The following is a 15817-nucleotide window of genomic DNA, read 5'->3' on the forward strand; positions in this document are numbered from 1 at the left end:
CAGCAGTGTTAGTCTTACAGCAGTGTTAGTGTTACAGCAGTGTTAGTGTTACAGCAGTGTTACAGCAGTGTTAGTGTTACAGCAGTGTTATTGTTACAGCAGTGTTACAGCAGTGTTAGTGTTACAGTAGTGTTATTGTTACAGCAGTGTTACAGCAGTGTTAGTGTTACAGCAGTGTTAGTCTTACAGCAGTGTTAGTGTTACAGCAGTGTTAGTGTTACAGCAGTGTTAGTGTTACAGCAGTGTTACAGCAGTGTTAGTGTAACATCAGTGTTAGTGTTACAGCAGTGTTAGTGTTACAGCAGTGTTATTGTTACAGCAGTGTTACAGCAGTGTTAGTGTTACATCAGTGTTAGTGTAACAGCAGTGTTATTGTTACAGCAGTGTTAGTGTTACATCAGTGTTAGTGTTACAGTAGTGTTAGTGTTACAGCAGTGTTACAGCAGTGTTATTGTTACAGCAGTGTTAGTGTTACAGCAGTGTTAGTGTTACAGCAGTGTTATTGTTACAGCAGTGTTAGTGTTACAGCAGTGTTACAGCAGTGTTGGTGTTACAGCAGTGTTATTGTTACATCAGTGTTAGTGTTACAGCAGTGTTATTGTTACAGTAGTGTTAGTGTAACAGCAGTGTTAGTGTTACATCAGTGTTAGTGTTACAGTAGTGTTAGTGTTACAGCAGTGTTATTGTTACAGCAGTGTTAGTGTTACAGCAGTGTTACAGCAGTGTTAGTGTAACAGCAGTGTTAGTGTTAAAGTAGTGTTAGTGTTACAGCAGTGTTAGTGTAACAGCAGTGTTAGTGTTACAGAAGTGTTAGTGTAACAGCAGTGTTAGTGTTACAGTAGTGTTAGTGTTACAGCAGTGTTATTGTTACAGCAGTGTTAGTGTTACAGCAGTGTTACAGCAGTGTTAGTGTAACAGCAGTGTTAGTGTTACAGCAGTGTTAGTGTTAAAGCAGTGTTATCGTTACAGCAGTGTTAGTGTAACAGCAGTGTTAGTGTTACAGCAGTGTTAGTGTAACAGCAGTGTTAGTGTTACAGCAGTGTTAGTGTTACATCAGTGTTAGTGTTACAGTAGTGTTAGTGTAACAGCAGTGTTAGTGTTACATCAGTGTTAGTGTTACAGTAGTGTTAGTGTTACAGCAGTGTTATTGTTACAGCAGTGTTAGTGTTACAGCAGTGTTACAGCAGTGTTAGTGTAACAGCAGTGTTAGTGTTAAAGTAGTGTTAGTGTTAAAGCAGTGTTATTGTTACAGCAGTGTTAGTGTAACAGCAGTGTTAGTGTTACAGCAGTGTTAGTGTAACAGCAGTGTTATTGTTACAGCAGTGTTACAGCAGTGTTAGTGTAACAGCAGTGTTAGTGTTACAGCAGTGTTAGTGTTACAGCAGTGTTAGTGTTACAGCAGTGTTACAGCAGTGCTATTGTTACAGCAGTGTTAGTGTTACAGCAGTATTATTGTTACAGCAGTGTTATTGTTACAGCAGCGTTAGTGTTACAGCAGTGTTAGTGTTACAGCAGTGTTAGTGTTACAGCAGTGTTACAGCAGTGTTAGTGTTACAGCAGTGTTATTGTTACAGCAGTGTTAGTGTAACAGCAGTGTTAGTGTTACATCAGTGTTAGTGTTACAGTAGTGTTAGTGTAACAGCAGTGTTAGTGTTACAGTATTGTTCAAAATAATAGCAGTACAATGTGACTAACCAGAATAATCAAGGTTTTTCGTATATTTTTTTATTGCTACGTGGCAAACAAGTTACCAGTAGGTTCAGTAGATTCTCAGAAAACAAATGAGACCCAGCATTCATGATATGCACGCTCTTAAGGCTGTGCAATTGGGCAATTAGTTGAATTAGTTGAAAGGGGTGTGTTCAAAAAAATAGCAGTGTGGTATTCAATCACTGAGGTCATCAATTTTGTGAAGAAACAGGTGTGAATCAGGTGGCCCCTATTTAAGGATGAAGCCAACACTTGTTGAACATGCATTTGAAAGCTGAGGAAAATGGGTCGTTCAAGACATTGTTCAGAAGAACAGCGTACTTTGATTAAAAAGTTGATTAGAGAGGGGAAAACCTATAAAGAGGTGCAAAAAATGATAGGCTGTTCAGCTAAAATGATCTCCAATGCCTTAAAATGGAGAGCAAAACCAGAGAGACGTGGAAGAAAACGGAAGACAACCATCAAAATGGATAGAAGAATAACCAGAAATGGCAAAGGCTCAGCCAATGATCACCTCCAGGATGATCAAAGACAGTCTGGAGTTACCTGTAAGTACTGTGACAGTTAGAAGACGTCTGTGTGAAGCTAATCTATTTTCAAGAATCCCCCGCAAAGTCCCTCTGTTAAAAAAAAGGCATGTGCAGAAGAGGTTACAATTTGCCAAAGAACACATCAACTGGCCTAAAGAGAAATGGAGGAACATTTTGTGGACTGATGAGAGTAAAATTGTTCTTTTTGGGTCCAAGGGCCACAGGCAGTTTGTGAGACGACCCCCAAACTCTGAATTCAAGCCACAGTACACAGTGAAGACAGTGAAGCATGGAGGTGCAAGCATCATGATATGGGCATGTTTCTCCTACTATGGTGTTGGGCCTATTTATCGCATACCAGGGATCATGGATCAGTTTGCATATGTTAAAATACTTGAAGAGGTCATGTTGCCCTATGCTGAAGAGGACATGCCCTTGAAATGGTTGTTTCAACAAGACAATGACCCAAAACACACTAGTAAACGGGCAAAGTCTTGGTTCCAAACCAACAAAATTAATGTTATGGAGTGGCCAGCCCAATCTCCAGACCTTAATCCAATTGAGAACTTGTGGGGTGATATCAAAAATGCTGTTTCTGAAGCAAAACCAAGAAATGTGAATGAATTGTGGAATGTTGTTAAAGAATCATGGAGTGGAATAACAGCTGAGAGGTGCCACAAGTTGGTTGACTCCATGCCACACAGATGTCAAGCAGTTTTAAAAAACTGTGGTCATACAACTAAATATTAGTTTAGTGATTCACAGGATTGCTAAATCCCAGAAAAAAAAAAAATGTTTGTACAAAATAGTTTTGAGTTTTGAGTTTTGAGTGTACAGTCAAAGGTAGACACTGCTATTTTTTTGAACACACCCCTTTCAACTAATTGCCCAATTGCACAGCCTTAAGAGCGTGCATATCATGAATGCTGGGTCTTGTTTGTTTTCTGAGAATCTACTGAACCTACTGGTAACTTGTTTGCCACGTAGAAATAAAAAATATACTAAAAACCTTGATTATTCTGGTTAGTCACATTGTACTGCTATTATTTTGAACAATACTGTACATCAGTGTTAGTGTTACAGTAGTGTTAGTGTTACAGCAGTGTTATTGTTACAGCAGTGTTACAGCAGTGTTAGTGTAACAGCAGTGTTAGTGTTAAAGTAGTGTTAGTGTTAAAGCAGTGTTATTGTTACAGCAGTGTTAGTGTAACAGCAGTGTTAGTGTTACAGCAGTGTTATTGTTACAGCAGTGTTAGTGTAACAGCAGTGTTATTGTTACAGCAGTGTTACAGCAGTGTTAGTGTAACAGCAGTGTTAGTGTTACAGCAGTGTTAGTGTTACAGCAGTGTTACAGCAGTGCTATTGTTACAGCAGTGTTAGTGTTACAGCAGTATTATTGTTACAGCAGTGTTATTGTTACAGCAGCGTTAGTGTTACAGCAGTGTTACAGCAGTGTTAGTGTTACAGCAGTGTTAGTGTTACAGCAGTGTTACAGCAGTGTTAGTGTTACAGCAGTGTTACAGCAGTGTTAGTGTTACAGCAGTGTTAGTGTAACAGCAGTGTTAGTGTAACAGCAGTGTTAGTGTAACAGCAGTGTTAGTGTAACAGCAGTGTTAGTGTAACAGCAGTGTTAGTGTTGATGAGACGTGTCCCACCTCACACTGGCTGCGCAGGCCTGTCTCCTGCAGCCGAGACCAGATGCTCTGGATGCGTCCGGCGTGTTCGGGGTGTGTGTTGGTGTTTCCACACATACACTGGTGCTTCTGCATGAGAGAGTCATACACCAGACCTAGAGAAAAATACACAATGCACATGCAGAAACATGAACTGGAGTGTTCCTCCTTATGAATTCTGTTTCACTGCCTTTAACTGTCATTTTGCATTATTGACACACTGTTTTCCTAATTAATGTTGTTCAGTTGCTTTGATGCAATGTATTACCTGTGGTAAAATGAGGTTTGGAAGGCTGTTCCTGTGGACTGATGAAGGAGGCGGACGCAGGAGATGACTGGGCTCTGGACAGAGGACGGTGTCCTGGGAAACTGACCGATGCACCGGCCGCCTCCATCGACGCCTGGTAGTTTCTGAGCTGATGAATCCTCTGCTGCTCCAGAAGAAGGGCCTGCTGCTCTCACACACACACACACACACACACATACTCTCTTGCATTTGTGGTTTTTAATGTTTATTTGTTTTTGCTTTACAGGGACACAGAAACCTCTTCGCAATGTTTCATGATCGGGTCCTTAATGTAAAGACAATTTAATGGGTACTCTTTTTTTGTTTTTATTATTTTAGAATGTTTAACATAAGTGTTAAATCTTCAGATGTTGTTGTTGTTAGCAGTATCAGGTTCTCAGTAACTTCTGATCAGCTTCCAACACCGAAGGGAGACACAGCGGAGAGATTTCAGCACGGAGGATGAAAACCAGACTCAACGACTGAGTAAAGACGTTTCTTTATCTGAAGGCATTCTCTTGTGATTAAATGTTGTTTTGGTTAATTAAGTGTTAGCACTGTTACAGTTGTTAGTCTGCACCAGCTTTCTTATACTATAAATGGTGTTTGTAGGAATCGCAGTATGAATGGGTGATAATTAATAAAACAATGATTTCGATGATAAACTATTGAGTAATTTTAAATACAGTTTGTAATCAGTGGGTTTTAAAGTTACCATCACGACCAGCTTGAATCAGAAGAGAATGCCTTCAGATAAAAAAATCTCTCCGCTGTGTCTCCCTTTGGTGCCGGAATCTGCTTTAATGCCTGCTTTAATAAAAAGTTACTGAGAACCTGATACTGCTAACAACAACATCTGGACATTAAACACTTATGTTAAACATTACAGATTGATCTGAATAAACAGGGTTTGTGCCAGTTTGCTGTATAAGACAGCAGGCTATGTATTTTGTGTGAACAAACTGAATGCAGTCCGCTCATGTGTGACTATTCGCTCATCTATTTGCAAATGCAGATTCAATGATCCATAAATACTCATCATCATTCCTAAATGTGTGAAGGAAATTAATTTATGAATTTTGTTTTGTAATGTATTATTTTTGAGGCTGATCTGGCTCTGTAACAACACGCACAAGAGGGCGATACAAACAGCAAACACAGCATCTCTCACCTGTTTGAAGAGCAGCTCTTGTTCATCCTGTCCCTGCTCCTCTGTGAGATCAGCGACTTCCTGTTTGATGTGGAGGCTCATGGGAAGGGTTTCCGTCTGCTGCTCTCGGAGCTCTTCCTCCGTCTCTTCTGGGTGACTCTGGTGCTGCCGCTCACAGGGTTTACTCAACATCTAACACACAGACAGAAAACACATCATTGTTAAAATAACTGGTAAGATATAGCATACATTTTTTTGGCCATATTGCCCAGCCCAGAACTTTTTATAATTCCCTGGGAATCAAACCCATGACCTTAGCGTTGTTATCACCATGCTCTAATATTAACCTTTTTCCACTATGCTTTCTTGAACATTACTGAGATGTTTGGCTCATTTAGACGGAGAAAACAGCTGCTCTTCATTCAGGACTGGAGCAACTCGTGAATGGACTCGCTTTGGTTCAAGCTAGAGCCACTGGGACTCAATACATTAACTACATTTAATTTGATGCTTTTATTCACAGTGAGCTGCAGTGCACTCAAGGTGCCAAAGCCAAGCTGAAGCACCATCATCACAGTTACTGTCTGTAGCGAGGTGGCCAGGAGCCAGAGAACATTATTGACGTCAGAGCCTCCTTTGTTGCCTAATCTTTATCTTTTCTTCCAACCAAGCGTTTCTTTTTTCCTTCCTTCTGAATGTGAGGAACTCCAGAGTGAGCAGCTTCCAGCAGGAGTCCATCTGATGTTCAGTGGTGTGTTTAAATACACAGACATTTAGAGAAGACAATCACACTCCAGTACCTGTACTCCACACACAAGAAGAGTTAAGCCTCAACCCTGATTATATGCCCCAGATCCAGCTGATCCAGTTCTTTAGGCCTATTTGAGAACTACATGTGTGTGTTGAAGCAGGAAATAAACTGCAGGGCGACTGTTGCAGAGCATCCCTGAACAAGCCTGTTTTGCTGATATGAATATACCTTGACCTCAGATTGACCTCATCTGGCCATGTCTCATGTTCGACGGGACTCTAAACTCAGCCCAGATCCTCAGCGGTCAACATAACATCATGTGCTGGTGAGATATCTGCTTCCTTGGAGCATTCACCATTAACCACATGAACAGAAGCGCAGGGATGATATTAATCACATCCACCTGAGATATATCTCTGCTACAGCTAATTATTACAACCGTTCCATCTGTCACGGCAGGGATAGGGTGAAGAGCTCGATGTCTGACCTTGTTGATGTGGAGCTGCTGGAAGTGCTGCTTGTGTTTCTCCAGGAACTGCTGGTGCTGTTGTTGAACCACAAGCTGCTGAAGAGCCTGTCCACTCTGGGGTAGAGGAGCCGACTGTGTGCGGCCCAGCGTCCGGTGCTGACCCAGCTTCTGCAGTGACCCCACTCCCATCCCTGCAACACATACACTCCTCATGAACACACTCCACATGAACACACACCACATGAACACACTCCTCACGAACACACTCCTCACGAACACACTCCTCACGAACACTCCTACAACACACACACTCCTCATAAACACACTCCTCATGAACACTCCTGCAACACACAAACTCCTCATGAACACACTCCAGCAACACACACTCCTCATGAACACACTCCACATAAACACACTCCTCACGAACACACTCCTCACGAACACACTCCTCACGAACACACTCCTCACGAACACACTCCTCACGAACACACTCCTCACGAACACACTCCTCACGAACACACTCCTGCAACACACAAACTCCTCATGAACACACTCCTCATGAACACTCCTGCAACACATACACTCCTCATGAACACACTCCACATGAACACACACCACATGAACACACTCCTCACGAACACACTCCTCACGAACACACTCCTCACGAACACACTCCTCACGAACACTCCTACAACACACACACTCCTCATAAACACACTCCTCATGAACACTCCTGCAAAACACAAACTCCTCATGAACACACTCCATCAACACACACTCCTCATGAACACACTCCACATAAACACACTCCTCACGAACACACTCCTCACGAACACACTCCTCACGAACACACTCCTCACGAACACACTCCTCACGAACACTCCTGCAACACACAAACTCCTCATGAACACACTCCTCATGAACACTCCTGCAACACACACACTCCTCATGAACACACTCCTCATGAACACTCCTGCAACACACACACTCCTCATGAACACTCCTGCAACACAAACACTCCTCATGAACAAACTCCTCATGAACACTCCTGCAACACACACACTCCTCATAAACACACTCCTCATGAACACTCCTGCAACACACACACTCCTCATGAACACACTCCTCATGAACACTCCTGCAACACACACACACTCCTCATGAACACACTCCTCATGAACACTCCTGCAACACACACTCCTCATGAACACACCCCTCATGAACTCACTCCTCATGAACACACTCCTCATGAACACTCCTGCAACACACACACACTCCTCATGAACAAAATCCTCATGAACACACTCCTCATGAACAAAATCCTCATGAACACACTCCTCATGAACACTCCTGCAACACACACACTCCTCATGGACACACTCCCCATCAACACTCCTGCAACACACACACTCCTCATGAACACTTCTGCAACACACACACTCCTCATGAACACTCCTGCAACACACACACTCCTCATGAACACACTCCTCATGAACTCACTCCTCATGAACACTCCTGCAGCACACACACTCCTCATGAACACACTCCTCATGAACACTCCTGCAACACACACACTCCTCATGAACACACTCCCCATCAACACTCCTGCAACACACACACTCCTCATGAACACTCCTGCAACACACACACTCCTCATGAACATACTCCTCATGAACTCCTGCAACACACACACTCCTCATGAACACACTCCTCATGAACACTCCTGCAACACACACACTCCTCATGAACACACTCCTCATGAACTCACTCCTCATGAACACTCCTGCAGCACACACACTCCTCATGAACACTCCTCATGAACACACTCCTCATGAACACTCCTGCAACACACACACACTCCTCGAACACACTCCCCATCAACACTCCTGCAACACACACACTCCTCATGAACACTCCTGCAACACACATACTCCTCATGAACACACTCCTCATGAACACTCCTGTAACACACACACTCCTCATGAACACTCCTGCAACACACACACTCCTCATGTACACATTCCTTATGAACACTCCTGCAACACATACACACTCCTCGAACACACTCCCCATCAACACTCCTGCAACACACACACTCCTCATGAACACTCCTGCAACACACACACTCCTCATGAACACACTCCTCATGAACTCACTCCTCATGAACACTCCTGCAGCACACACACTCCTCATGAACACTCCTGCAACACACACACTCCTCATGAACACTCCTGCAACACACACACTCCTCATGAACAAAATCCTCATGAACACACTCCTAATGAACACTCCTGCAACACACACACTCCTCATGAACACACTCCCCATCAACACTCCTGTAACACACACACTCCTCATGAACACTCCTGCAACACACACACTCCTCATGAACACACTCCTGCAACACACACACTCCTCATGAACTCACTCCTCATGAACTCACTCCTCATGAACACTCCTGCAGCACACACACTCCTCATGAACACTCCTCATGAACACTCCTGCAACACACACACTCCTCATGAACACACTCCCCATCAACACTCCTGCAACACACACACTCCTCATGAACACTCCTGCAACACACACACTCCTCATGAACACACTCCTCATGAACACTCCTGCAACACAGACACTCCTCATGAACACACTCCTCATGAACACTCCTGCAACACACACACTCCTCATGAACACTCCTACAACACACACACTCCTCATGAACACTCCTGCAACACACACACTCCTCATGAACTCACTCCTCATGAACACTCCTGCAGCACACACACTCCTTATGAACACTCCTCATGAACATACTCCTCATGAACACCCCTGCAACACACACACTCCTCATGAACACTCCTACAACACACACACTCCTCATGAACACTCCTGCAACACACACACTCCTCATGAACACACTCCTCATGAACACAATCCTCATGAACACTCCTGCAACACACACACTCCTCATAGCACACTCCTGCAACACACACCTCATGAACACACTCCTCATGAACACTCCTGCAACACAGTCCTCATGAACACACTCCTCATGAACACTTCTGCAACACACACACTCCTCATGAACACACTCCTCAAAACACTCCTGCAACACACACACTCCTCATGAACACACTCCTCATGAACACACTCCTCATGAACACTCCTGCAACACACACACACTCCTCATGAACACACTCCGCATGAACACACTCCTCATGAACACACTCCTCATGAACACTCCTGCAACACACACACTCCTCATGAACACACTCCTCATGAACACACTCCACATGAACACTCCTGCAACACACACATCTCATGAACTCACTCCTCATGAACACTCCTGCAACACACACACTCCTCATGAACACTCCTGCAACGAACACACTCCTCATGAACTCACTCCTCATGGACACTCCTGCAACACACACACTCCTCATGAACACACTCCACATGAACACTCCTGCAACACACACACCTCATGAACTCACTCCTCATGAACACTCCTGCAACACACACACTCCTCATGAACACACTCCTCATGAACACTCCTGCAACACACCCACTCCTCATGAACACTCCTGCAACGAACACACTCCTCATGAACTCACTCCTCATGGACACTCCTGCAACACACACTCCTCATGAACACACTCCTCATGAACTCACTCCTCATGAACACTCCTGCAACACACACACTCCTAATGAACACACTCCTCATGAACACTCCTGCAACACACACACTCCTCCTGAACACACTCCTCATAAACACTCCTGCAACACACACACTCCTCATGAACACACTCCTCATGAACACTCCTGCAACACTGATCGAACTAACCGAGGGACCCCTGACTCACCGCACCTCTGCGCTGTTACGGACAGAGGATTGTTCACACATTTCAAGGTTTTTGTAATGCTTTGACACCGGCCATGGGAAACGCTCCGCAATCTGATCAGTAGCTATTAGCCAAATAACAAATATTTGTAATGGCCTGCTCACGGTTACTAAACCAGGACAGAATCTCAAAGAACCCCAAGCTCTACTCACCTGTGGCCAAAGGACTCGGTGGGGCTGATTGCTCCAGAAGGACCATGTGCTGCAGTAATGCATTGTGGGAGTTTGCAGTGTCCGAATTGCCAAGAAATGATGGCAGGTGAGAGGTGACCAGGAACGGAGAGCTTATGGGTAAACCGGTTACAGACAAACATTCACTGTCCGGCTGGGTAGATGTCACCTGATTGAAGAAACAACAAAAAACTGAGCCTTTTCCAAAGCATCACATGACAAAGCAGCAGTAAGATGAGTGCTGACTTAACACAATCAAACAGTCCAGAGCCTCTAACTGTGTCAAATACAGTTCGATTAAGATCAGTTCGGTATTAACTGTGAATGGTACAGTGTCACAGTCTAATTACTAGGTTTATTTTTCAGTATAAATATCTCAACATCCTTTAAAAACAAATTTAATTAAAAAACAAAACTAACTAAAACAGACAATTTCAGAAAATCTGTCTTGAATTAAGAGCATTTATTTAACCCCTTGTCAAAACTGTTGTAAGAGCACAAGCTCGGTGAGATCTGAACACTCACGTTGTTGGTGCCGGTGGCCGGCAGACCCAGGGTGATGTTGGGTAATGAAGGAGACGTGTAGAGAGACAGCTGACTGACCCCCCCGTCCTGACCCGCCGGCCTGTGAGACGACTGGACCACATTCACATTCAATTCATGTTTATTTGTAAAGCGATTTTTACGATACAAATCATTGCAAAGCAACTTATTTAGTAGTCGCTTATCAGTGGTGACTGTCAGTTTATGTGTAAATGAATACAAGACGTAGACAACTAGAAGACTGTAACACTATTAATATATGATGCAATCACACTTGTGGCAATATTTGGTAGTTCTGTACAGTAGTTCTCTTTTAGCAGATGCTTTTATAAAAGTGACTTAAAATAGAAGAATATAAGCAGTTTACCACAGAGCTAACAGTATTCATAGTGAAGGATGCTAGGTTTATAAGAGAGCTAGACTAGGAAACAAGCTAGAGATGAAATGTAGAGAAAGAGGAATTGTGTGTGTGTGTGTGTAGACGTGTGTGTTAGAGGTCTGCAAGGCTTTTAACTGAAGTCTGAACCCGGGCCATACCCGAGTATTACTTTCAATACAAACCCTAAACCTGAGAGAAGTTCAGGAAACATCAGGCTCGAGTCGGTTAGCAGACCTCTAGTATCACTCCCACACACACACACACACACACACACACACTCCCACACACGCACACTCTCTCTCTCTCTCTCTCTCTCTCTCACACACACACACACTCACTCTCACTCTCTCTCACACACACACGTTTGTTTTTGTGTAAAGTGTGTTCATCCCATAGGTGTAATGGTTTTTATTCTGTAGAAACTGTATATTCTATGTCCCTTCACCAACCCTACACCTAACCCTAACCCTCACAGGAAACTTTGTGCATTTTTACTTTCTCAAAAAAACTCTTTCTGTATGATTTATAAGTGTTTTGAAAAATGGGGACATGGGTTATGTCCCCATAAGTCACCCTCTCCTTGTAATACCTGTGTCATACCCATGTCATTATACACACATACACACACACACACACACACACACCAAAACCAAACTACCTCAGTCACACTGGTGTTGTTCTCGCACAGGTTTCCATGTGAGCTGTTGTTTGGGGAACTGGATCCTGAACCAGGAGCGCTGCTACACGCCGAATCTACGGACGTCAGAAGAAAAGACAGAGTTTGTCTGTGTGAAAACAGTGACGTGTCCATGCCAGCAAACACGAGTGCGTCTGCTGCATCACCTGCCATGTCCAGAGAGCGTTTCTTGAGCGTGCTGATGGGACTGTCTTTGCGGCGCAGTAACGGGCTGCTCCTCCGCTCCGACACCTTCTGCTTCAGACGCGAACGCAGCTTCAGGTTTGGTTCAGACGCTGCAATGACAGACACAACGACAGCAAGCTTTCACGTGCTGCATCACTTTATGTAGAAACTGTGTATAGAGTGCATACTTCATTTAAGAATGAGGTTTGTCCAGCTGCTCCATGAGTGGAGATGCTAGTAATACTAGAGTTACTAGCGGGAGATTCTGTAGGACTCACCACAGAACAAACACAAGTCCATTACTGGAAACCAGCTTCACAAGAGCAAAGCAACGATAGCTCTCCATTCTGCAGTAGATTTACCTCCGTTTTGCATCTCAAGTCAGAATCTCAGCATTACAAGAAAAGGTAGATTCATTTGGCTGTTTTCCCGCTCTCTATTCATTCAGTTATTACTGGAAATTATGCTTGTGGCTCTGTGAAATATAGGAGGCTCGTAACAAATGGCTTTCCATTAACATAAGCAAATTCCACAAAATCATTACTAGACGGGAAAAACGCAGAAAATGAATTGGGTTATAGGAGATCCCTGGGATGAGACATCGATCACTTTCACCTACAGGACGGTTTCATCTCATGTTGATCCAGTCACACACACACACACACACACACACACATGTTTGTTTTTGTGTAAAGTGTGTTCATCCCATAGGTGTAATGGTTTTTATTCTGTACAAACTGTATATTCTATGGCCCTTCACCAACCCTACACCTAACCCTAACCCTCACAGGAAACTTTGTGCATTTTTACTTTCTCAAAAAAACTCATTCTGTATGATTTATAAGTGTTTTGAGAAATGGGGACATGGGTTATGTGCTCATAAGTCACCCTCTCCTTGTAATACCTGTGTCATACCCATGTCATTATCAGTGTTTGGAATAACGGCGTTTAAAAGAACGGCGTTAGGTAACGACGTTATTTTTTTCAGTAACGTGGTAGTCTAACGAATTACTTTTCCCGTCGTTACAATGCCGTTAACGTTACTGAACGTTAAATGCGGTGCGTTACTATGCATTGATTTAATAAACTATGCAATCCTAACGCAACGCACCCCAGGCTCACACAGCGAGTGAGCAGGTGGGTTGATGACGAGGTAAGCGGTTGTGATTGGCTAAGGCAGAGTCATGTGTTTCATGGTAGCCAATCAGAGCCAGTGTTTTTACACACATGCCGGCACACGTGCCAGCACCAGCGGCGCCAAACACACACACAAACGCAACAGCTACACAGAGATTCGCAGCAGAGATGGCGAGTCAGGAGCAATCCGATGAAAAGTTGGCATTTTCAAGGTGAAGATATAAGCACTACTTCAAATTCATTGTGGTCAAAGGCAAGAACATGCATGTAATGTGTACATCTAATGTGTGACACGCACCTACAAAGCTAGTGGCCAAAAACACTTTTCTTACAAAGATAATACTTGAAGTGCAGGATAAAACTCTTGCTGTCTGTTGACGTGCAATAAATATAGAACGTTATGTACCTGTCTGTTCTACTCATTTCAACTGACTTGTGAAAACTGCAAAAAAAAAAAGAAGTACAAATTCTCTGACATGTAGCAACTTTTTTTTTTCTTTTCTTTCTTTTTTTTACAGTAACGTAAAAAGTTACTTTCCCTGGTAACGAGTTACTTTTATTATAGAGTAATTCAGTTACTAACTCAGTTACTTTTTGGAACAAGTGGTGAGTAACTATAACTAATTACTTTTTTAAAGTAACGTTCCCAACACTGGTCATTATACAAAGTTGTGTCCTGATATGTCACAAAAACATGCCCACTCACACACACACAGTCACACACAGTAACACACACACACACACACACACTTCTTGCTAAACTCATGGCGGCATGCTGGGACGCACTAATGCAGTCCAGAGTAAACTGTGGCTTGTGTCCAGCGGCGGGCCCGAGTCAACAGCATCACACCGGCTTTACCACTAAGTTAATAATTATACGGTGCAAGCAGTGCTGGATTCTTCTGAAGAGCCACTATTTCTGTCAATTTGCAGAAGGACTGATGATAACATGTGAAGTCAAGCACCTGTTTTGCGCAGTGGAAAGTCATCTTTGGAGTCGTAGACGCCCATGATAGGATGGTTATAGGAACTAACGCTGGTCTGAGGAGGGGAACTCTGATCCAAAGAACTGTGCTGAGTTTTCCTGCACAGAAAAAGACAGACTGAGAAAATATAAAAGCAGTAATCAAAACACGAGTGATGGGAAAAACATGATGAACTGATACGGGTCAGAGTCTCTGCAGCTTTAATATCAGAATGAAGATCAGCAGCATGAATCATTATAATTGTGCACTACACTGAGGCGGCTTAGGGTTACACAACCCATCCTGACACATGGGCTGCAGGTTCGATTCTCATTTTGCCTCCATTTACCCCATCAGTTCTCAGCTGCCTGACACACTGAAGCCAAAAAGGCCATGAGAGAAAAGATTTCAAGCTGAAAAGTGTTGTTATACTTAGACACCACAAGTGTTGCTGGATCCCCGTCTGTGGTTAGAGCAGAAACACGGGTCTGGTTAACTCTTTGTCACTCTGACAGACACTAACTGAACAGAGATGACATCACTGAATTCAATGATGAACTGCCTTTAACTATTACTTTGCATTATTGAGACACTGTTTTCCTAATGAATGTTGTTCAGATGTTTGACGCAATGTATTTTGTTTAAAGCGCTATATAAATAAAGGTGACTTGACTTGACTCTGAATGATGTTGTCATCGGTTTGAGCTTAAATAATTAACACTAAATGTCCTTATATCAGAAGTTGCACTGAGTGTGTTGTGTCTTACCCGCTCCAGTAGCGTGGGCTGTTGGAGATGCAGTGGTTGAGACTGCGCTGAGCGAGCGCTTTCTTTTTATTCAGAACAAACTCCTGCAGACGCATCTTGACCTCAGTACTGGCCACTGCACCTGTTCACAGCAGACACAGGATTTACCAAAGAGAGACATTCAGCTGAAGTTCCTGATCACAGCTTTGATAACATTTCTGGCATCAAAAGTATTCTTTTACTTAGAAGTAACACTGTGAAAAACTCAGTGAACTCACTCTCCTGGCTACGTTCTTTGTTCTTGAGGAGCTGTAGCTTCTGCTCTCGCTGCTGTTTCTCCATCTCTTGCTCCAGACGGTGCTGCTCCATCTTCCTCTGTTGCTCCAGCAGCTCCTGCTGATGCCTGAGGGCCAGAAGCTCCTGCTGATGCTGGGGAGAGAAACACACACACAAGATAACAGCTGGATAACAGCTGGTTGGAGAACCTGTTGGTGTCACTGTTGGACAGTGTTTTCTCTACTTCCTGTTGGCCTTCTGTAGCTAA

The 15817-nt window shown here is 43.5% G+C and overlaps 1 protein-coding gene across 3 annotated transcripts in view; it reads right to left on the reverse strand.

The window, feature by feature from the left end:
* The window catches only part of LOC128016105 (histone deacetylase 4), a 53980-nt gene that overhangs the window by 7630 nt on the left and 30533 nt on the right, over positions 1–15817 (reverse strand). For all 3 annotated transcript variants that reach the window (XM_052600495.1, XM_052600496.1, XM_052600497.1), the window contains 11 exons: positions 15552–15702; positions 15295–15415; positions 14528–14646; positions 12407–12535; positions 12222–12316; positions 11167–11277; positions 10624–10810; positions 6588–6760; positions 5371–5541; positions 4182–4365; positions 3896–4029 (listed from right to left, as the gene is read on the reverse strand). In XM_052600495.1, the coding sequence (XP_052456455.1) occupies positions 3896–4029; positions 4182–4365; positions 5371–5541; positions 6588–6760; positions 10624–10810; positions 11167–11277; positions 12222–12316; positions 12407–12535; positions 14528–14646; positions 15295–15415; positions 15552–15702 (1575 nt within the window). The remainder of the gene's footprint in view (positions 1–3895; positions 4030–4181; positions 4366–5370; positions 5542–6587; positions 6761–10623; positions 10811–11166; positions 11278–12221; positions 12317–12406; positions 12536–14527; positions 14647–15294; positions 15416–15551; positions 15703–15817) is intronic.

Source organism: Carassius gibelio, chromosome A6 (genome assembly GCF_023724105.1).
Source record: "Carassius gibelio isolate Cgi1373 ecotype wild population from Czech Republic chromosome A6, carGib1.2-hapl.c, whole genome shotgun sequence".
Taxonomy (NCBI): domain Eukaryota; kingdom Metazoa; phylum Chordata; class Actinopteri; order Cypriniformes; family Cyprinidae; genus Carassius; species Carassius gibelio.